At 35.6% G+C, this 25,703-nt stretch overlaps 1 protein-coding gene across 1 annotated transcript in view; it reads left to right on the top strand.

The window, feature by feature from the left end:
* Positions 1–25,703, top strand: part of LOC113522251 (pleckstrin homology-like domain family B member 2) — a 116,963-nt gene that overhangs the window by 25,809 nt on the left and 65,451 nt on the right. The window contains exon 2 of the mRNA XM_052892043.1: positions 4,682–4,871. Coding sequence (XP_052748003.1) covers positions 4,798–4,871 — 74 coding nt within the window. The 5' untranslated portion in view covers positions 4,682–4,797. The remainder of the gene's footprint in view (positions 1–4,681; positions 4,872–25,703) is intronic.

Below are 25,703 nucleotides of genomic sequence, written 5' to 3'. Positions count from 1 at the left end.
CAATTGCTTCCTCCGGCTTTGCACGGGTATACTAATGAGATGAGGAGAATAATATCCAATCTTTCTTCTAACCCACTCACTCACTTTTTTATGGAGACTAACTGACCTGGCAAACGTTGTTTTAACATATAAATATTTTTTTTCTGAGTAAGGACACCCTAATCATCTAGTAGTATGAAATTACGATCTCTTATGGGGAGAAAGGGATTGTTAGCAATGCGGACTAACAGTCCCATTGCTAGCAATATACCCTGTCATGTTGGTCTTAACGTTGTCCCTCTAGTAAGTCGTGCTGAATTTCATTACGATGGGCTAACTGACCTGTCTTTTCATTTTCACCTATCATCCCTCACTGGTGCCCCACCAGCGTATACCGTTAGCGTAGGCGGGGTTACCATTCTGTTATCATCCATTAAAAAAAAACACGCATGTGGTTTTGATTTGAGATTCATTGTCATTTTGATATCTTTTATACGACTGTTTAAAAAACGAGTGTATTGTTTTAATCCTTTTAAACCGTTATATCATCCCGAATAACACTGGCTTAATTTTTTTATGGCAGTCTTTTTTTTTATAATTTACCGAGTAAAATGTACTCGGTTTAAGATTATGTTCCGCTAAAAACCGAATTTTAGTTAATTAATAAAATATATTATTTATGCATCATTTATATAAGTATGTATCTATATAATACAATTTTATCTTTGGCTGTTAATTAAGTCACACAGAGTTACACGCTGGGTTCGATGCACGCGTCCGTGTAGCCTAACTTCAGGCTGCAGCTGAAAATCAGTGCTTTGCTTTTAAGCAAAACTATCACTGAGCTGTAGTCTATTTGGGTCACTGCGACACACATGGCGAAAACATATTTTCGTATTTTATCTTTTGTTTTGTTGGTTGTTGTTGGAAAAATGTTGGGACACTTGATACGACACGACGAACTTATGAACATTATAATAGAAGGTAAGATAGAAGGAAGGAGGGGGAGAGGGAGACCGAGACATAGTTACATCAGGCAGATCAAGGAAGGACTTGGTGTCGTGTCGTATCAAGAGGTGAAGAGACTCGCTGAAAATCGTAGTGAGTGGCAAGAGTTCCACCGACAAGAGCGTAGCTCTTAAATAGGATAGATTGATAGATCTTTTGTTTTATATTTATAAAAAAAGTATAATTAATTTGATTGTATGAACTCTTTTGTTAATTTACATGTGTCATAAATGGATTAAATAAAGTGTTTATTTATCTATCTATCTACCAATTGTGAGGAGACCAGTTATTTTGATGTACAAACTAAACTACTTAACAGATTTGGATATAATTACTATGAGACCAATTTGTAAGTAAATCTTTATAAATAAAAAATAATAATTATCCAAATCGGTTTTCAACTTACATTGTTCTTATGTAACAAACATATAAAGTACAATACATACCCAATTGTGGACCCTCTTATTGAAGTCGCTTAAAAAATGGATTAGATTGCGACTTCAAATACAACATATTGTTGTGTATTAAAATATAGGTGCTAATTTCTATCAGCGGTCTATATTTAAAAAGTTAAATTTGTGCTGCGCGCGCGGTGTTGAAATGAGGGGAGGGAAGTCGGCATTTTGACGCGAGATGTTTTATGTTAACGACGAGTCTTTATCTCTGCCCTGTCTCTATCTGTCTACATTGTGTCTATGTATAAATAAGATGTAGCTTTAAGAGCGTTCATAACTTTATCTTGAATTATAAACAGATTTGGAAATTTGTTTCTTTATTTGAAAGGATATACTTTGAGATTGTCCCATAGATGTCCAAAAATAGATGGAGATGGTCCCATAGAAATTTTATCAAAATCGGTTCAGTAGTTTAGTTTTCAACCGACTTCAAAAAGGAGAAAGTTCTCAATTCGGTTTTTTGTGTCTATTACTTTATAACCGTCAGTTGTAAGCTGATTTGGAAAATTGAAAAATTCTTTTTTTACTTGAAAGGATATACTTACAGATAGGTTTTATGGAAGTTTTATAAAAATCTGATCACTAGTTTAATTTTTAAATCAAAATAACAGATTTTTGCCACAATTGAAGTCGGTTTTTTTAATACAATCTTATTTGAAGTCGGTTAAAAACTCACATGTCGGCCACAGTACGCCATTGTTTATCGCGAAATGATGAAGCTAACGATTTTTTTTTAAATAGAATCCATTAAACTTGACCTTCGCCATACAAACGGTAACAAACATTCATTCATGCATTATAATTTTAGAACTAAAACGCGAGCCAATGAATAATTAACTAGTGAGCGTCCATTGGTTTGCTTATTTTTCATCTTTATTTTTTTTAAGTTACTTAATCGCAATGTAGATCGGGGAGGTCCTAGTGCGCGTACATTACACGGCATATTCATCAAATGAAAGGCCGATTTTTATGATTTTTTTTGTAGTCGATTGTGTTTACTTAGATGACGGTCATATCCCATTGAATTTGACCTTGGGCGTGCTGATAGTAACGTTCGTTCATTCATACATTATAATTTTAGAAAAAATATGCGAGCCAATATCTAAAACTAGTAACCGCCCACTGCTTCGCTCGAATTTCAAGACATCGCAAATTCCTGTATTTGTCTCTTAACGACTTAAAATTATGTTCTCAATTCGAGTGTTTTTCTGTTTGTATATTACGCGACATCTTTGCCAATACTAATATAGTATTATATTATCTTCGCCAATACTATGACCTATTTTGATGGTTCTTTTTGCAATCGATGCGGCCTTCATTTTGGCCAACAATTATCCTAATAATATTATAAATATGGAAACTGATAAGAAAATAATTTTCCAATGACGGTTTGGTTTTCAAATGACGGAATTAACAAACAAAATACGCAAGAATTGTGAATCGCCTGCTGTTTTTCAAGTCGGTTGAAAATAGATAGATAAATAATTAATTTGCATTACTTACAGCACACAAATAACAATACAATACACATAATATAGACATACACAGTAAAAAGAAATAAAAGAATGAAAAACAAAAAATAAGCAACAAAAAACAAAAAGCAAGATATATAAAACAACAATTTCCTTCTTTCATACGTGTGCCATAGTAACACAAAATGGTCACAACTCAGTTTATTGCTTGGCTCACAAAACACTGATATTCTGCTGTAGCCAAGAGTCAGTCGCGAAATTCCTTAATAAAAATAATAATAAAAAAGAAATATAAATAAAATACTTTGTGTGTGTCCATTACATTTGCCTCCATTTGATATAATATATTAATATTTATATTTATATAAATAGGTTACCATAGGGAGACTTTGTACAAAAGTCGTTTACTTGGGTATCTCTGTCCTATTCGTATTTCAAACGTAAAGTAGTTGTGTTTGCATGGCTATGTTTGGGTTTGAAGGGTGGGATATGGCGTGAATTTACAGGGTACAGAGAAATAACATTTGAGTGGAATGGCAACGCATGGGGTGTATCATGGGCCAAACAGTATACTCTGTTATGTCCATGGTATTGCTCATGTCTATAGGTGACGGTTACCACTTTCCATCAGGTGGGCCGTCAGCTTGTTTGCCATTTTAAGTTCTATAAAAAAATAGGTTACATAGAGTCTACACAAAATAGATAAAACTAATGTTAATATATAAAAAAAAAACAGTTACATAACTGCCACTGTCTTTATATTACGCCTAACTACTTCCTTTCGTTTCGCCTTATTCGCTAAGCCGCGTCCGCGCCCCGCATAATAATGTTAGTGATGCGTCAAACCATGAAATAATCTGGCGATTACGTCGCGTGACCCATGGGTAACGATGGTGATTTCGACAATACAGTGGCACGATTCTTGTAAAAAAAAAAAAACATTGAAATTAAAAGGTGTTTCTGTCGAAGATTTATCTATCCAAAGAGTTCGATGGTCGTTGATGTAATCCTGTTCTTTAAGCTTCGGATAGTGCGTCCGTATCCGTCGGATAGAGATGTCGCTAGGTAATTTTTTTAAATATTTAATGATTCCCAGTAAACATTTTTTTCATCATACACATTTGATCTGTATGTGCTCCGGCATAGAATGTGCCACCCCTTCCTTTCTCGTGGGTGTCGTAAGAGGCGACTAAGGGAGGACGAGGGATAGGTAGCAGCGTCCCTCTTAAAACATCTCTAAAAGCCTGACTACGTTAGTCAACCCGCCTGCTAAGCATGGCAACAACTGGCAAAACTACCCTCATGGATAAGGCTAATGTCCAGTAGTGCACAGTTAACGGCTGAAATAATAAAAAAAAAAAACATTTGATCCACCTGATAAGGTACGCCTTTAAAACTAGGGATATCAAGTGAGGTTATAACCCGCATGTAACACCCCTGTCTTTATAGGCCTTGTGATTTTTTACTTACATCTTACTTCTGCCTTGAAGCATATATGCTTTTAAGCATACTCATACAATTAAAATGAAACCTTGAAATATGTAATTTCATGCAAACTAAAAAGCTAATTTAAACTAGTTTGTAATATAATTTAATTTGTATTCTTTTGTGCTTCTATTCTCTTCTTTTTCTTTACTTCTTCCCGTTCATACAGGGTCGGTTCTCAACCTCATGCGTTAGACGTCTCGTCTGGAATGTCTATGAAAAAAAATAAAAAAAAAAGTATTTTTCCATCTCTAATAAATAATTATTGTTCTATTGTTCTAGAACAATGATTCGAACGAAAGTTGCGACGCTGCGATTGCCGTTTGCGATGTCTCGATGACGCGCGCTCGCTTCTGATTGGCGGGCCGTGACGTCACCTCCGCTCTGATTGGGTGAAAATGTCAGGCCTGCAGTCAAGGAACGAGGATGCCATCAATGGAGTCGACGTGAGGGAGCAAGGAAGCGCTTTGAGGTTAGTACTATTAAGTAGAGTAACTTATTTTACAACCCAAACCCACATGCAGCTTTAGGCTTTCGTTATATTAAGCCGATCTTCCACCGCGAACGATCGGCGACCGAAGATTCTCTGACTGTACCGCTATTAGTGACTACAGACCATATATCGCGTTGCCAAATTGAGTACTGTTTTTTTTCTATTTTGGGTAAAAAATTATCTGTACGCGAAATTTTGGAGAGAGAGGTGTCTTCAGGGTCGGTAACGTGCACGCAATGCCCCTGTAATATTTGCCACCTCAATAGTTTTAATTTATTTTTTTACAATTTTGATGTTTGTATACCGCATCGCGGTTTAGAAATGCAATAAAATATATCAATGAAGGTAGCAAAACAGGAGCTGATAAAGCAAAAGAAAAGAAGATGATAAGAGGAATTAAACGTAGGGAAGGTTTTTTTGTCGTTCATTTTGTGGTACATGGCAAAATGTACTAAATATTGATAAAAAAAGTTGTGATTGCGTATCGATTTGGAAAAAATAATTTTAAATTAGGTAAAAAAAATCTGGATAAGGCCATTACATTTGGCGTACGATCAATCGGACCAATTTTTCTTTTTCTCATGCCGTTTAATATGAACTCTACTGATCTTAATGGTCGTTATGAATCCCAACCGAAACAGAAATAAAAAAATTAAGATCGAACTCGTATTCCCATGTCTTCCTTCTCGCTTACACCCAAATCTGAGGGAGACTGTACAAAAGTCGTTTGCTTAGGCATCTCTGTCGCATTCGTGTTTCCACTGTGAAGCAGTTGTGTTTGCATGGCTGTGTTTCAGTTTGAAGGGTGTGATATGGTAGTGAATTTACAAAGTACAGAGGAATAACATACGAGTCCTCAGGAATGACAACACATGGGAGGTATCACGGGCGAATCAGTATACTCTGTTATGGCCACGGTACTGCTCATGTATATAGGCGACGGTTATCATTTTCCATCCGGTGAGCTGTCAGCTTGTTTGCCATTATAAGTTGCATAAAAAAATCTGAGTAGCTGAAGAGCAGCTGATAGAAAGAGACACTAAACAATCCTAAGTTATACTCTATCCCGCTTACACACAACGATGTTATCGAAACAGAAATATCACGCCTTTTAAGGTCAAATTTATTAGCATCAATTTGGTGTTCACGGTGCAATTTCCATTTGATTTTAAGCTTCTTTTTATGTTAAACTTAGAAAAAGCAAAGAAAACAAATTTATTCAAATTGCAATGTTGTTCTTAATCCGTGTTTCAATTATGCTAAGTCAGAATGAACAATCTTATTTACTAAATAATAGAGTTCAGAATTGTACGTGAAAATCTTCAAGCTTTTACCATAGCTCCAAGGGTGGCCAGCGAACCGAATAATTGTTCGTTACGAACAATAAATGCGTACAAATTGTCCCGTCTGAATATTCTTTAATATATAGTTACCATGCCATAATTTGTCCATTCTGTGCTCATAACGTAATTGTGGGTAAATCCACAGATATGCACTTTTTTTTAATTTTTTTTAATGGAATGATAAATGCGTTTGTGCTATCGGTATATGCTGGCGAATGCCAGTAAGGGATGATAGGTGAGAATAAAAGCTGGTCAGCCCGTCGTGACGAGTTCAACAAGAATTAAACTACGATGATTTCCAGTGGGAACCGCGTAGAATTCAACCTAATAGGGTAATATTGCTAGCAATGGAGCTGTTAGTCCCACATCACTATCCTTAACTTAATATTGCTAACTATGGGGACTGTTAGACCCCATCACTATCGCTTTCCTTCCACAGATTTGCGTTTAAATAGATATTTTTTTATGCAACTTAGAATGACAAATAAGCTGACGGCCCGCCTGATAGAAAGAAAAGTAGCCGTCGTTATAGACATGAACAGTGCCACGAACATAACAGAGTATACTGTGTCGCCCATGATATCATACAGGTGTTGTCATTCCTTAGAATTTTTTTTTTATGAGTGATAATGGAATGGTAACCCCACCCGCGCTATCGGTATACATCGGCAGGGCACCAGTGAAAGATGATAGGTGAAGATGAAGCAGGCCAGTTAGCCCATCGTGACGAATTCAACAAGAATTGTTCACGATGGTTTCCAGGGGGAACCACATGGAGGTGGACCTGATATTATATGGGCATATTGCTAGTAATGGGGCTGTCAAACACCACTGCTAACAACCCCTTTCCCCCCTTCCTGAGAACTAAGAATATTAAAAAAAAATATAGTCTGTATTCTATACATGAATATAGTCTATTTGAGAGGAGATAGCTCAATATAAAGTGATCAGTAAATAGTTAACAACTAATATATAGTTAATAAATAATAGGCCTCTACAAAAACGGGGGTTTTGACTGTAGTTGCCACTCTTGGCAGGCGTGTTGGCAACCGCAGTTAGACTGGTGATGTTTTAAGAGGGACATTGCTTGAGGGATGAGCCCTCAACCATTATGTTCCCTTAATCGCTTCTTACCACACCCACGGGAAAGGAAGAGATGGCCTTTTCTATGCGGGGCACACACATGCGCACGGCAAGTTATTATATTGCCAGTTATTATTCTTAAATTAACCATAACAAGGCTGATTCTGTTGCGGAACAGTCATGCTAATGATGTTTTATAATGACTACATAAAATCGTTTGTGAAGACAATAAGGAAAATCAAAGACTAATGATGATTCTCCAAGGTTCTCAGTTCGACAATTATATTAATCGTGTTCTCGACGCAACAAAAGTATTTAAAAACCGAACAAGACCGTGTTGGACTCATATTAATTGGATTCTGTAGTTGTTTTGAAATAGTAGGATCTTCATCGTGCCTCCAATCAAACTGTTTATAATTACTCTTCTCCATCCAAAGGTTGCCTGGAAGAGATCGCTCTTAGCGATAAGGTCGCCCATTGTTTACTCATTGTGATTATTTTTTGTAATTGTTTATATTTAGAATAAGTTTACTATTGTAATCTTTTGGAGGAAACAATAAAGAGTATCTATCTATCTATTTTGCTATATGGTCCCGGCATTAAAATAGGCCACCCCTTCTATTCCCATGGATGTCGTAAGAGGCGACTAAGGAAGCGCAAGGGATGAGCAGCAGCGTCCCTCTTAAAACATCTCTAAAGCCTAACTGCGGTTGCCAATCCGCCTGCTAAGCGTGGCAACTACTGGCAAAACCCCTACTTTATGGGGGAGGTCTATGTTCAACAGTGGACAGTTAATAGCTGATACGGTATTGTATGGATATATTAAATTTGAATAGACTTAATAATAGCTTTTTTTATATAATAGTCTTAGATTATATAGATAGAGCATCGAGCGTCAAAAACGGGTCAACTTTTTATCAGCTAATTGTCAAATTAGCTGACTCGTTTTTCTTATCAGTATCCTATATATTTACGCATTAAATAAGATGCAGAAATTATAAGACCAAAATAAATATTGAAGTTATAAAGGAATCACTCATAACTATTTATCGCGCAAAATTGTATGAAAAAGTTGATCCGTTTTTCTCGAAGCATTTCTATGGAGACACTCTATCTATATAATCTATGACAATAGTGTCAAATCAATCATTTAGGATCAATCATCAAATATTTAGGAATAGAATAGATGTATTTTTTATACATATGGATATGTATAAAAATTTTACATACACATTTTCTATACACTAGCCTGCTATAAATTGAGAAAAATAGCAATTGATGTTATATCTTTCGTCCTCTTTTTACTAATTATATTTTCATGAGAAAAAAGGAGACAACCATATGATTTACAGTTTTTATTTTATCATTTCTTTTTTGTAATTCCTTGTTCTTGGTACATTGCCTGGGCCCAGTCGTATGTTTCTGTCAAATCGATAGATCAGTAAGTGATTTAGTACTTCTACAATTACACAGTCGGTGTACGTGACGCCTTGTGGACTTCTTAGCGACTTTACTGGCTTCTCATACGTAACCTTGTCTGTTTATATTTGTATATTGGATTATACACTGGCGTGTAAGTGGTCATAATAACAATGATTTCATTATGTGGTAAAGGCAAAATGTATTAAACGCCACTTTGGTTGATAATGAGTTGTGTAATACACAACTCATGGGGGAAAAGGGATTAGTAATGGGGACTAACGGTCCCATTACTAATCCCACTTGGAAATCACTTACCATCATGTGATTATATATATATATATATATATATATATATATATATATATATATATATATATATATATATATATATATATATATATATATACACAGTTGTGTTTGCATGGCTGTGTTTCGGTTTGAAGGGTGGGATAGTGCATAGTAATTTACAGGGTACAGAGGAATAACGCCTGAGTCCTCAGGAATGGCAACGCATGGGGGGTATCATGAGCGAAACAGTATACTCTGTTATGTCCATGGTACTGCTCATGTCTATAGGCGACGGTTACCACTTTACATCAGGTGGGCCGTCAGCTTGTTTGCCATGCTAAGTCGTATATAAAAAAATAAAAATTCGTAATAAATTCGGAAAACCATCTTGGTTAGTTCTTTTTGAATTCATTACGATAAGCCAATTGACCTCCTTTCATCCTCATCTATCATCCCTCACTGGTACCCTGCCAGTGTATACCTATAAAGCAGGCAGGGTAACCAAAATATTTTCATCCATTGCTTATCGTTATGTCGTTATTACAGTGACAAATGTAAATTACCTATTTTAATAACAATGTATCCCTAATCACAAGTAGAGTTTTGTTAACCGTTTAGAATAGAAGTACTGTGGTTTATAATTATGTCACTTGGTTCAATCGATGATCAAGTACTTGTTAGAGTTTTGTACATTTAAGAATTACTATATAACGGAATTTCTAGAAGATTCTCAATTCATCTATTTACAGGGTGTCCGGTAATGAATGGATAACCTTGAAACGTCTTATAGTTCAACTTATGGCCGTCCTAGAAAAAAATACTAAGTAAAAATAATAATAAAAGAAAAATTTGACTTTTCTTTAAAATAAAGATAACAAAAATACTAATATGATATATTTTGTTTCGTATTTTTTTTAGGACGGCCATAAGTTGAACTATAAGATGTTTCAAGGTTATCAATTCATTACCGGCACCCTGTATATATCATCTATATAATTCGTCAAATATCTAGAGTCGGGTTAAATACATTTATTCTAACTTTGTATGTCAGTACACTAGGTTTATAACATTGATTTTGCTTTTGCTGTCATAATGTTGTAATTATTTTTAATGAATAAATAAATTACTAAATAAAATAGTTTATTTAAAATAAATTCGACTGTATTTTTTTTTTATTTTTGTTACCTCATAACTCCGTCAGTTGTGAATCGATTTGGATAATTCTTTTTTTACCTGCAAGGATACACTTACAGATTTACCCCATAGAAATTTTATCAAAATCGGTTCAATAGTTTAGTTTTTATATTAAAATAACTGGTTTTTCCACAGTCGAAGTCGATTTCTTATTATGAAAAAAAAACAAACGAATTGAAAACCTCCTTCTTTTTAAAATAGGTTTAAAAGTATCATAACCTGTTAATATAGAATATTGTTATTCTGTATACAAAATTTCATTCAAATCGGTTCAGTCCTTTAAGCGTGATTAAGCAGCAAAAATCTTTACATACTTTCACATTTGTTATATGAAGTAAAATACGACATAAGACAGAAGTATTGTATTCGACAGGAATATACACTTTATCACATAGTGTTATAGTTTAATATAGAATAACGGCGCGCTTGTCAAATTCACTGACCAACAGGGCCACTCAAAAGAATTGGGGCATAACAAAACAAAAAAATCCAAAAGTTCAGTATAAAAGCGGATATGTAACAGAAGCGACTGTGCCGCGCGTTTAATGGCTAACAAAATAAATAGTTTGTCCCGACTGGTGCAACAATTAAGCTAAATTGATGCAACTATGAGGGGTCGACGCACTGACATCTGTTTATTCCTGGTTCCGATCAAAGATTAAACAGGACAGACGCGCCGGTTCCTTGAATTGTCCGAAACGTATTTAATATACGTGATACGGAAGTTGATGTCCTCGATGAATGAGATTCTCGAGAAATGTTTGTGTAAACGGACTGAAATTGAAGTCGTTAATTCTACGTATATGATTATGGTATGGTACTGTTCATGTCTATAGGCGACGGTTACCACTTTCCATCAGGTGGGCCGTCAGCTTGTTTGCCATTCTAAGTTGTATAAAAAAACATATGCAATTTTTTTTGTATGCAACTTAGATTAGATAAGTTATTATTATTATTTCAGCCGTTAACTGTTAGGTTAATGTTATAATGGATGTAATAAATAAATAAATAAATAAATAAATAAATGCGAAAGCTTGTAATAATTGATGGATGTTTGTTACTCTTTCACGCAAAAACTACTAAATGTATTTGACTGAAATTTGGTATGCGGATAAGTTATATCCTAAGTTAGAACATAGGATACTTTGTGTACTAATTCAGGCGGGCAAAGTCACGGAAAATAGCTAGTAATAATGAACACAGAATACTTTACGCTTAGTGTTTCGAGTCTCATCTTGAAAACATCAAGTTAATTTATGTAATTAATGACTTTTGCCAGCGTCTTCGTACGCGTGGATTTTAGTAGAATGTGTGTGTGTGTGTGTGCATGTTAAATGGGCTTTGGGGGAAAAGGGATAGTTAATAAAAAGTTAATAATAGAGTTTAATGACCCCATTGCTAGCAATATACCCTATCAGGTCGACTTCTATCCGGTTCTTCCATGGAAACCAAGGTGTATGTGAATATTACAGAAAAAATAAAACGATGTTTCTAAATGGAATCGTTTTTGAGAAATTATCAAAAGCTTCTCTAAAAAGTTGATTAAATATATAAATAAAATAAACTCAGTTATGCGATCTAATTTTTAATATCCGGTCATATGGACCAAAATAAGAAGTCACCAATAATAATATCAATAAATAACTATTAGGTGTCGTTTTCGTATTATAAAAGCAATAAAGTTCATTTTATGTCAGATTATATCGAATAACTAATTATTAAATCATTTGAATGCTAAAATTTCTGTATTATTAATGTAATAGTCGAATTATATAATTAGTAATTACTAATTATTCGAGTAACAAAATCATTCCAATTTGCGCACCGCTATAGACAGACAGACAGTCGTAAATATATTCAAAGATTTATTTCTCTCCCGAAGCATTACGTACAGTAAAGCGATCGGGTCGCAAAAATTAATGTATTACCACTCCTTTTCGATAGGGTGTCGTAAGGCAACTTGAGATAATAAGTTTTCACAGTAGTTATTTCGTGCTCGACGAAACCATATCGCGTTTTAATTTTTAATAACGCCATCTAGTGGTGACGGTGGTGTAACTTTTAGTTTAAGTGAATTGTATACCGCATGTACATATGTGATAAATATCGGATAGTAGATTCTAAAAATAATTCTTGTTAACGTTTTGTGTTTCTTACGTATGGTATTATATTGGTAAATTAAATTTTATTATACGCTCATTATACGATTAAAAACGGTCTCAAGTCTGTGTGTATGTATTTTTTAAACTAAAAAAAGGCTCCCAATTCGCTTGTATTTTTTTATGAAACTTAGAATGGCAAACAAGCTGTGACCCACCTAATAGAAAGTTGTAAAATCGCTTATAGACATGAGCAGCATCATGGACATAACAGAGTATACTGTTTCGCCCATGATACCCCCCATGCGTTGCTATTCCTGAGGACTCAGGTGTTATTCCTCTGTACCCTGTAAATTCACTGCCATATCCCACCCTTCAAACCGAAACACAGCCATGCAAACACAATGTTATTGTTTTATGTTTGTTATCTCATAACTCCGTCGGTTACTGTCCGTCTTTTTTATCTGAAAGGTTAAATTTACAGAAAGTTTATCAAAATCGGTTAAGTTGTTTAGTTTTTAAATCAAGATAACTGGTTTTGCCACAATTGATGTTAGTTTTTGGAGATAATTTTCTAACATGGGAAACTTAAATAAGTCGTATATGTACTTTAAGATATCTCTTCGCGAAGCTTCGCTCGCATTCCGTGGTGGACATGGAACGTATCCCCCCCCCCTCTTTCCTCTAAATATGTCTATGTTAATAATACTAGGTGCCATCCAATAAAAAAAATACATAACAAATCATTTTCCTACTATTATTCCAGTTACTTTCATCATGTTTTTTTAATGCGTAAAATGGTAACCACACCAACGTATACCGCTAGCGCAGTACCAGTGTGAGGTGATATAGGTAAGGATGAAAGCAGGCCAGTCGGCCCATCATGACGAACTCCACATGACTGAACCACGATGGTTATTTGCTGATGGTTGCTTGGTAGTGGTTTGAAATTGCATGGAGATAGATCTGATAGCCTCATTGCTATATACCGAATATTGCATGCAATGGAACTGGTTTTAATAAATAACTCATTACTAATAATTCTTTCCCCTCCCCCCCCCCCTGGAGTAGAAGTATGTATACGTAAAATTATGATTGGCGAGGAAATACATTTATCCTAGACATTCGATCAATTAAAACCGGTCAAGCAAACTGGTCAAAATTAACAAATCCAGTTACATCATCATAGACTACTATAAGAAATGGTCCTAAGCCACCTGCATCGCCTGACTCTCTGCAATGAATTTAAGGTCTGAACTCCATCTGGTGGACCTACACTGTGTTTGCCCGTACAGGATCTCAACTCAAGAATTTTTCTTCCCCATCAGTTGTCGATTTTTCTAGCTGTGTGACCAATCCATTGGCACTTCAGGTTGCTTGTCTTTCGGGTTATAGTGTTCACTTTAGTTATTCTACCGAAATCCAGATGGTCTACCATGAAATGAAATTCCGAAGTTTAGGACTCGTTCGTATTTTCGTTCATATCGGAATCGGCCCAGTGGAGTTTAACATTTCGTTCGTCATAATTCCTACCAAAGAAGTTCTAAGGAACGATATTTTACTTTTTTCATATTTTTAAGCCCAGAGTATTATGTAATTTTTACATAAAATTTATGTTAAGTTCAGCCCCGAAATTTCAAAAACATTTCATGGTATGCCCTTTGTATACATCCCACATATTCCACAGGTGCTATTCCTAATCTATGCTTATATTTTAAAGCTGTATATTGTGGTTCCTTTGACCGTGCTACAGTGAGTTCGCGGTTAGTTTATGCTCCGGGAATTCTATATTTAAATCCTAGAGACAGTTTGCTTTGTTTATTATGGAGTGTGTTTATTTTCATTACTATATCCGTTGGATAAACTTTGTTTTCTTTATTGCACTAATTAAGTTGTCCATCTGTTTATCAACACACACGTATATATATCTCAATGTGGTTGCCAGAGACTAATGCACTTGTTTTAAAATTTTATTTCCTCTATCAATATATAAACGCCGTAATTTTTCGTCAACTTTCAAAAGAAGATTTTTTTAATTTGACTGTATATTTTTGTATATACTCGTAAATTGTGCAAAATGTCAGCCAATGCTGGCCCGATTTTATTTGATTTTTTTGGAATATTTTGTTAAATTCGGATTTGTGCTAGCTATTATTTTTTGTTTAGTCTAAATCTGGAGTTAATCTGGTATAGACGAAAATTTTATGTTTTTTTTTTATATGACTATATATTAAACTTTTATTTATATTGTCGGTCCCATACTACTATATCCCATATTACTTGACTTTAAAAAAAGTAGGATTTTCTGAATCTAGTTATATTTTTTTACGTTTGTTACTTCATAACTGTCATTAATATATCGATTTGGAAATTTTTTTTTTGTCTGAAATAGTATATTTTTGGGTTGATTCCATAGAAATTTTATTAATATCGGTACAGTAGTTTAGCCTTTAAATAAATTAACACGTTTTGTCACGATTGAATATTTTTTGTGAAACAAAATCTCAAATTAGTCTATAATTTGGTTTGGTACGACAATTTAAAATTTCACAACCGCAAGTGATAAAGGTTTTTTTTATTCATCATCCCAATAGACCACTTATCTAATATTAAATTTCTATCGAAGATTTCGAATTTCATAATTTTGTGGACGGCCCGTCGTTTACAGTGAAAGTAAGGCAAACCGAGCGTAAACAATGTTTGTTTTGAAACAAAGTCGTGCTGACCAGAGATTTCAAATTTTAGCTCATTGAAGGACGACTTGTATTTTTAGTGATTAAACGAACGTACACAAGTGAAGTTCTATCATTGATATTTAATGACACTACCCAGCAAACAGAGTACAAATACCCACAAAAAAAAATTAATAAATTACAGTACCGTAATTATAGTATTTTTTTTATACAACTTAGAATGGCAAACAAGCTGACGGTCCACCTGATGGAAAGTGGTAACCGTCGCCTATAGACATGACCAGTACCATGGACATAACTGAGTATACTGTTTCGCCCATGATACCCCCCATGCGTTGCCATTCCTGAGGACTCAGTTATTATTCCTCTGTACCCAGTAAATTCACGCCATATCCCACCTTTCAAATCGAAACACAGCCATGCAAACAATTGCTTCACGGTTGAAACACGAATGGGACAGAGGTACCCAAGCAATTAACTTTTGTACAAAGTCTCCCTCTGGTGAAGTAAAGTAAATTTTATTGCAAAGTAAAGAAAACACGTAAGTGATACCACGTGTAACTGCATTATATATTTCTTAAGTTTACAGATTAGGTAACTAGAGAATCACGATTTGTTGAGCGAATAACACCTGAGTCCTCAGGAATGGCAACGCATTGGTGGGTATCATAAGCGAAACAGTATACTCTGTTATGTCCATGGTACTGCTCATGTCTATAGGTGATGGTTACCACTTTCCATCAGGTGGGCCGTCATGGCATGTTTGCCATTCTAAGTTGTATAAAAAAAAGCGATCTCCTATACCTCACACACCGCTGGGCTCTTGCCATTGAGAGTTAGGGTGAGGCGTTGGTGTTTGGTCTAGATATAATAAAGGCTTTCAATCAGGTCTATCATATAAATCTTTTGTCAAAATGTCCTTCATAAGGACTTCCCGAGGGATTATGCAAATAGATCGCCAACTTTCTGTTTGACATGTGTATTAAAACCGTGGTTGATAGTAAGTAGCTACGACAGCATGGGCAGTAATGCAAGCGTCCCACAAAGATCTATTTTTTTTTTAATGGATGATAATGGAACAGTAACTCCGTCTGCGCTATCGGTATATACTGACGGGGCCCCAGTGAGGGTAGGTGAGATGAAAGGTCAGGTCAGTTAGTCCATCGTGATGAATACACCAGGAATTCAGCACGATGGTTTCCAGGAGGGTCTACGTCGAGGTCGTTCTGATAGGGCAATGGGACTGATAGTCCGCATTACTAACAATCCCTTTCTCAAGTCTCAAGGATCTGTGTTGTACCCAACGCTGTTTTGGCTATATATCAATGATTTGCTGGATACGATTTACATACATTGTTTTGCGGTTGACAGTACTGGGGATGCATACTACACGGGCCGTGCAAATATCCTTTACTCCATTATGGACTAATATACAAAAGTACAAGATAGTAGATCTAGTTTAGAACTAGATGGCGTTGTGCGATATACGTATAGGACTATTAAGAGTCGTCCATTATCATTATATTCGTTAACTCAACCGCAAAACTGTAAATCACATGCAAAATTGTACTTTCCACCGCAAACATCATTTCTCTATATGTTCATTATATATATTCTACATTCCGTTCTCTAAATAAATAAGTTCACGTACATATTCAAGTTTTATCTCATTTCACTTTCAGTTTGGGTCGAATTTTGCAAGCAACTTATGTGCCAGTCTTTATTGGTATTGCCAAAAAGAATTGTAAGCAAATATAAATATTGCATATGTAATTTGATTTCGCAAAAATGTTGTGTTCAATTGTGACAATTAATATGAGACAAACACGGGCGAAATGCTTATAGATTTAAAAAAGAATTACCATAATTTGTTTAGTATTATTGAAGATTATATATACCTATGTGTATACAATACAATACGAATATAAATAATTATAAACTACAGAGTATATTAAATAACTATACATACATACATATCTGTCACGCCTGTCTCCCATTAGGGTAGGCAGAAACAATGGAAATAAAATAACTATATAATACTAATAACAATTACGACATGAATAGATACACACAGATACTTAAATAATGAATAATAATAACAATAAGAAAATACGTACTTATCGTGATACAATTTCAATGACTGGATAATATTGTAACAGATCCTTAGACTATTTCTAAAGTGAAAAAAGTGTTGTCCTCCTCTCTCCTACTTGCTGTGCCCAACAGGGTCCATAATTGAAATGTTATCTACTGAGTATATTATGGAATGCAATAAGAAATAAATAAATATATATTTAACATATATACATAAATTGTATCTTTCAAGATACAATATTTTTTTCCTTTTTAAAAGGCCGGCGGCGGTAGTCTCTTATCCCTCCCCTCCCCCTGTGGTGTAAAAAGACATACACTTGCATTGTTTAAAAAAATCTTTAACTGTCCACTGCTGAACATAAGTCTCCCCCTTAGCAGAAGAGGGGGGAGTTGCTAATAGTTGCTACGCTTGGCAAGCGAATTTGGCAACCGCAGTTAGGCTTTGGAGATGTTTTAATAGGAACGCTGCTGCCCATCCCTCGCCCTTCCTTAGTCGCCTCTTATGACATCCACAGGAAAAGGGGTGACCTATGCCGGGAACATACGCAAAAATTTAAGATATATATGTATGTATATCTATGAACCTAAGTTTAACACCTAATAGACATACAAAGTAATAAAATAAGCAACTATACTTAGTTGACTTGAAAATTCTTTTAAATTCAATCAAAATCAAATCTAGTTATGCAAAAAACAGCCACATTACCTGGCATGTCCATAAGAGATGGCTGTTTTCTGCCTAACTAACTCCAGTTTATTTTAACTGTAACAGGTAACCACAATTTTTATCGGAAAATATATATTTTTTTATATCAGTTCCAATACTGTTAACTAGATCCTCCCAACTAGTACACCATTCCATATATTACAATCACTAAAAACAACGTTATCTGTTAGTCTTGTTATCTATTTTATCATACTGAAGTAAGGGGGGGGGGGGAGATTGTTAGTAATATTATCTAGCAGGCCCTTTACTAGCTATATATACCCTAAGCATTGGTAATATCAATACCGCTGTGATATCTACGTATTGAATTCCCCTGGACATTTTTTTTATGGATGATAATGGAATGGTAACCCCTCCTGCGCTATCGGTATACACTGGCGGGGCACCAGTGAAGGGTGACAGGTGAGGATGAAGCAGGTCAGTTGGCCCATCGTGACGAATTCAACAAGAATTGTTCACGATAGTTTCCAGGGGGAACCACGTGGAGGTCGACCTAATAGGGCTAATATTGCTAGCAATGGGGCTGTCAAACTCCATTGCTAATAATCCCTTTCCCCCCTCCCCTGGACATTGATGGCGGATAAAGGCATCACCCATTCCAACATCACCCATACCAGTCGGATCTATATATATTTCGATATTATAATATTGGATAACTAATATTTATCTGTTACTGGACCAATATCTATATATTGTAAATATATAGATATTGCTGTATATTACCTAACCGTAATATACCCTGACAAGTCGACCTCCATGCCACTCCCCATGGAAACCACAGTGGTTAGTTTTTAATGAATTCATCGCGATGTACCAACTGGTCTACTTCATGTATCATTCCTCAATAATACCCCACCAGCATATAGCAATAGCTCAGACGGGGTTAGCATTCCATTTTCACCCATTAAAAAAAATTATATTGAACTTGTATCTTATATTCGCATATGGCGTCAGCTAAGCCGTTGCACGTCGACCCATCGGGATCTTTTGTGCTTCCCCCTGCCATATACCATCATTTCATAGATCCTTAACGATATCCCGCGGTTTAAGATATCTGTAGTCCCTTGGCTCTGAATAAGCCGTTCCCAGTATACTCATGCGCATGCTCGCTAACGAATCACAGTTGCACATCAAGTGTTCCATGGATTCCGATTTCTCTCCGCACAGTCTGCACAGTGTGTCCGAAGATAGATCCATCTTGTGTAGTATATGCCTTATTGACATATGTCCAGTTAAGGCACCCATAATGAGTCTTGCCTGTTGTATATTGAACTTGTAACTGTGAATAGTTTATTAAAATCAGTTCTTGTAACATTTTTAAATGTTGTAAGTTACATTAATGAAATAAGTATTTAAAAAAATACTCAATGGTCTTCACTATAATGCATAGATCATTATACATCTAGATGGAGCGACGAGTGACAAAAAACACCCAAAAAATATAGTCAGTCAATTGTTGGCTTAAGTATCGCATGCTAAGTGTTCAAATATTGTCAGAGTGTACGAAAGTCTGCAAGTACATTGAATAAAATTACGATTTCATGATAAAAGTTAGTAACTACAAGATAAATGTGATTTTAAGGGCATGCTATTTAAAAGAAAGTTTTTTTTCATAAACATTTGTGTACAGTCACTCTATCATCATCCAATTTACACCACAATTAGTCCATTACCCTAAGGTTGTTTTGTAAAGATTGCTCCCAGCAATAAGACCGCCTTACTGTACTTGTACAACTGTATCGTTACATTTATTGTCTTGCTTTTTCCCTATATCGTATAACGCAAATAAACTCATTCATTCTTTAATCATCATCATCACTTACTATACACTATCACTCTATCTAGATATTATTAATCTAAACTTTATACATGTACATATATTTCATACATGAAACAAGTAGAGGTGATAACGTTATGAAGATGTAGTGGACTACCTCTCACGTACTCCGTAAAAAATTACGTGAAAATTTAATTTCAAAATAGATATATTTTTAAAATGTTGTTTAACATTTTTAAGTTAAGTGTGAACAGTAATTTATAAATAAATAATTAAATAAATAAATTTATTGCCACATTTGCTTTTTTCAGTAGAATAAAGATTTAACATTACATTGTAAATTCCTCTTTCGTAAATGAGATTTTGTGAGAATTTGCCACACCTCCCCAGTTTCCCACTTACCCCTTTCTATTTTAAGTCGCCCCCTATAGACTTACTCATATTATTTAATTCGCAGTTGCCTTGCGAAGTAAATAAACACGATCCATACTTCGCTTACCGTGCGTGGTGTTCGATGACTCAATCACTAAGCATTCTGTTATCTTATCCATCAAACGCTCCGCTTGTAAATATATTACGTTTCTTAATAACGCCAATATACGGTCGTGTGTTTTGTGCGGTACCGTTACAGAGATATCATTTATATCAGTTTTTAACTGTCTACTAAGGAACGTAAGTCTGAAGGAACTTTGCTAGTAGTTGCCACGCTTGGCAGGCGGATTGGCAACCGTAGTTATGGAGATGTTTTAAGAGGGATGATGCTGCCCATCCCTCACCCTCCATTAAGTCACCTCTTACGATACCCACAGGAAAATAGGTGTGGCCTATTCTATGCTGGGATCACATGGTTACAAAGGTGTGTAATTAATCAAGTCGGTATGACAGTTTTAAATATTAAACTTCAACACTGCTCCTTGGGAAAATATGTGAAAATATGTACCTATTCTGAGGGCCTACCATGAGATGTTTTCCGAAATTTCGGAGCCAAACGAAACACAAATTTAATGTTAAAATTATATAATATATGCCGTTTGGAATTATTAAAAATATTAAAATATTGTTCCTTTGGACTTTTATAATAGGATGTATGACAAGTGAAATGTTAACTCCATTTATTGGTCCATTTTTGGTATAAACAAAAATACGAAATTAAGTCCGAAATTTACGCTGACGTAGACCTGCTTTTTTTGGTACTTACCAGACTTGAAATATTCTATTAATCACAATTTTAATTTCTATGTACATTTTTTATTGTCCTCATTAACATTTTTATATTGGTGAAAGCTGAAGCGTAACCTCTGAATTTTTCAGGTTCATGTTTGAATTTATTTAAAAAAATTTGTCGCTTTTTTTGTACTGTCATCTTTCAAACTGCATTAGAAGCGTTCGTGCACAACAAAAACGGCCTAGAAACATTTGACAGCAAAGCACCTTATAAAAACGTTTCAGTAAAAAACAACCTATCTACGATTAGCTTGTTGGCGACCAAAGCCACACCAGTAATAAATGCAGCCGTCTATTTCTAGACGCGCGCCAGTCGTACGGTCTAAGCAAATGTTATATTCCGGATATTTCACCGCAACTGTTCCGGTTGAAATGTTGACCTGTGTGTTTACACATATTAGACAAATGACGTAATGGTATCTCTACTCATTCCCATAAGCTATTTCTAAATACCTACATTTACGTATGTCGTTACGTACTCTGTCCGTTTTGGGTAGGCAGAGTCTATTGCATTTTTTTTTCTATTTACTTACTTTTTTTTCTTTCGTTTATAGAATATTCTCAATAAGTTTTGCTTAGTCATAGATTCGTCTGTATTTTTATGTTAAAATTTCTAAGAACGTCGCCAATTCTAAATCAATTTTCACTTTTTTTTGCAACCGTTAGGATTTACTCCAATTTGTTTTTTTTTTTTTTGAGAAAAAATCTATACCCGATTCCGTATTCAAATTCTTTTTTTATGCACCTTAGAATGGCAAACAAGCTAACGGCCCACCTGATGGAAAGTAGTAACCGTCCTCTATAGACATAAGCAATATCATGGACATAACAGACTACTGTTTTACCAATGATACCCCCTATGCGTTGCCATTCCTGAGGGCTCGGATGTTATTCCTCTGTACCCTGTAAATTCACTGCCATATACCACCATAAAAGGAGAATTCATTCTCCTTTCGAAAAATAATGCAGATTCTCAATTGATGTTTGTTTTTTTTTATGTATATGTTAAGCTTTGTAAAGTATCGCGTAAATCATAGCTGTATTAAAAACCTCTCCATTATTTCTTTGTTTTTCTGATTTTGTTTTTTTTCTATTTATTTTCACTTTCTTTTTTAACCTCTTTTTTTTTAAATAAAAAGTTATGGTGTACTCTATTATAGTGTACTATAAAAAGTTATGGTTACTCCATCAGTACGCTGAGTACGAAATATTAACATATCGGCCGAGATGCACTTAAAAATCATAATATGATGGGAGAGGGATAGTTTGTATTAGGGATTACAGTCCCTGTTGTCCCTGTTGTCCCAGCAATATGCTCTATCAGCTCGACCTCCACGCGGTCACCTATTTGCTATGATGGGTCACTTGACCAGACTGCATCCTCGTTGTTTCATTCTCCAACGATGCCCCGCCATTACATTACCACAAGCGATTACACCATACCATCTTTAACCATAAAAAATGTGATTTGTATAAAGTGGCCTTTTTAATAGTGTATCCAGTATAGTAACCCGATGCTCGACAAGTGTAAACGGACACGTCTTTATTACAAGTAACCCGAGGTTTTATCGTTTAAGCTTGACTGCTCGTGGTGTACCGGTAACTGTAGGTAACTCGTTTTAATGGACTGGACCACACACGTACTAGTGCCTTTTAAGAGGCATACGTTCTTTTTTTAATGGGTGATAATAGAATTGTAACCCCGTCGGAGCTAATGATATACGCTGGGGGAAAAGGGATCGTTAGTAATGAAGACTAAGAATCCCATTGCTAGCAATATACCCAGCCAGGTCGACCTCCTCGCAGTTCTCCCTGGAAACTATCATGGTTAATCCCTGATGAATTCATCATGATAGGCTAACTGGCCTGTTTCCATTCTCATCTATCACTCTTCACTGGTGCTCCGCCAGCGTATCCCGTTAGCGCAAGCGGGGTACCATTTCATTTTCACCACTTAAAAAAAATATATACGCTGGGGGGAAGGGATTGTTAGTAATGCAGATTACCAGTCTCATTACTAGCAATATACCCTGACAGGTTGACTTCCACGTAATTCCCCCTGGTGATCATTGTCCAGGTGTATTCATCATGATGGATTAACTGATCTTTTCACTCGAACCTGTCATCTCTCACTGGTGCTCCGTCTAGCGCAGGCGGGGTTACCATTCCATTACCATCCATTAAAAATTCATTCAGTGTCGAATTCAACAAGAATTGTTCACGATGGTTTCCAGGGGAAGCCACGTGGAGGGTGAATTAATAGGGCATATCGCTAGCAATAGGGCTGTTAAACTCCATTGCTAACAATCCCTTACCCCCCAATATAATATGATGACAATAGTAAATTTATTATAAATATAAACCATAAACTAGTTATGTGTTAACAACCGCCATTCAACCCATGATGACCTACTGCACTAAAGCTTTTTTTTATCTTAATTACTAATTAACTGCCTCTTATGAAAATTGAATAACCGTTACATAACCATTTCATAGTCTGTTAACTACTTGAAGTGGGGGTAAAGGTGAGGCAGTGGCTTCTAGTGTCGATTTGGTTCTTGAGGAGGGTAATTTGTTTTTTAGATAACTTCAGTTTGGAGCAATGAGTGACACAGTATAATTGAAACGTCTATAATGCTGTTATTGCTTATAGAAATAGTCGCGATTTTACATCTAGATAGAAAAAACCTCAAAATAATGATAGGGACAATAACGGGTCATTGTCCATTAAACAAACATTTATACACAATAGGAGCCACAGACAGCCCTCTATGTCGAGGCTGTTTCGACGCTGAAGAAACGGCTGCTCACGTAATCCTGGAATGTGAGGCTGTGGCCCATCAACGTTTAGAAATCCTCGGAACGGTGAGGTCGCTCCGTGAAGCCTGTGAAGAACCCAGGAAGCTTCTGCGCTTCTGGGCGGAGCTAGGTTGGCTGTACTAGCCACGACTCACACGCACAACGGCCCAAATGAGAGGCTAAGCGCGGAAAACAGAGTCCTTCTCACATTCACATTCACATTAGTCGCGATTTTTTATAAAGCGAATCACTTCAATTCCCATTACAACACACCTGAATATACTGTGACGCCCTATGAACTTCACTAGCATATCCATACTCATACGACAGTCATCATCATCATATCAACCCTTAACCGTCCACTGCTAAACATAAGCCTTCCTCTTAAGAGGTTTTGCCAGTAGTTGCCACGATTGGCAGGAAGGTTCGCAACCACAATCAGGCTTTAGAGATGTTTTAAGAGGGAGGCTGCTGCCCATCCCACGCTCTCCCTTAGTTGCCTCTTACGATACTTACAGGAGAGAAAGGGGTGGCCCATTCGATTCCGGGACCACACTGCCAAATAACAATATAGTTATTAATAATTTTTAAGTTTGTCCCACAAAAGAATAATTAAAACGAGTTCCACAAAACAATCGACTTCAATTGTGGTAACACCAATTATTATGACTTTAAAAGTAAATTACTGAACCGATTTTGAGAAACATTCTATGAGATCAATCTATAAGTATATCCTTTCAGATAAAAAAAGAATTATCCAAATCGGTTCACAACTGACGGAGTTATGAGGTAACAAACATAAAAAAATACAACCGAATCGAGAATCTTCTTTTTTAAATTGGTTAAAAATAACTTCAATCATAATATATAATTTATTATCAAACAACTCTGTTGGAGATATTACGTAATATTTATACACACAAACATAAAAAAAAATACAGTCAGATTGAGCAGATGCTCTTCCTTTTTAAAGTCGGTTCAAAAATATTTCTCGAGAATAATTCCTATTTAGAAAAAAAAAAAACTTTGTGTATGTTTAAAAAATAAAAACTAAACATTTACAAAGCACTACACATGCATTTCTTTTCTATTCCTGTCATACAAAGTTAAGTGTATAATCTAAACAAACTATATTCAGCCTTAACGTATTATTTATAAGACACTTAATTGCTGTACTTGTTTTTAATGTCAATATAACAGAAAGTTTGTTATCACCAAACGATATGCGACTCTCTGTCCCCGAATATAAAGATCAAATGCACTTTTAATTAAAAGTTAAAACAGAAATAGCTTACTTCGAGCCAGGGTATAATGACAGATTAAGACATCTTTGCGACGAGAAACAAGTATTTTACATTAGAACTTGGAATTTCTCAGTCAACACTTCCAGAAAGGTCGTCATATTTATTATTATGAAGGAAACTTATCAGAGGCATGGATACCTTTATGTTTTTTTATGGGCAATAATGGAATTGTAACCCTCCCCCCCCCCTACACTATGTTTTTTATGAATAACAATGGAGTGGTAACCCATGCAGGGCTAACAGTATACGCTGGCTAGGCAACAGTAAAAGATGATAGGTTAGAATGAAAACGCAGGCCAGTTAGCCCATCGTGATGAATGCACTAGGAATTCAGCATGATGGTTTCCAGGGGAGACCACGTGGAGGTCAATCTGATATGGTATATCGCTAGCAATGGGATTGCTAGTCCGCATTACTAACAATCCCCCCCCCCCCTCCCCCAGGCACCAGTGATAGATCATAGGTCAAAATGAAAGCAGGTCATTTGGCTCATCGTGATGAATTCATTCAAAATTAATCACAATTTTTTTCAGGCGGAACCGCGTGGAGGTCAACCTGTTAGGGTATATTACTAGTAATAACAATAGGCCTAATCGCATTACTAACAATCCCATTCCCCTACTGAAACAAACCATCAGTGCTCGCACATATGTTTCTAATTTATAAAGAAGTTTTCATAATTACCTTAACTACGGTATACACGGTTATAAAAGCGTGCACTGTTTAGTTTTTGACATAGAAAGAACAAAAGACAAACTAGAAAG

The sequence above is a fragment of the Galleria mellonella genome, unplaced genomic scaffold, assembly GCF_026898425.1.
Source record: "Galleria mellonella isolate WM207_F2 unplaced genomic scaffold, CSIRO_AGI_GalMel_v1 utg146, whole genome shotgun sequence".
In the NCBI taxonomy this organism is placed as follows: Eukaryota; Metazoa; Arthropoda; class Insecta; order Lepidoptera; family Pyralidae; genus Galleria; species Galleria mellonella.
Note: the sequence above shows the minus strand (reverse complement) of the source record. Positions and strands in the feature narration are given on the sequence as shown.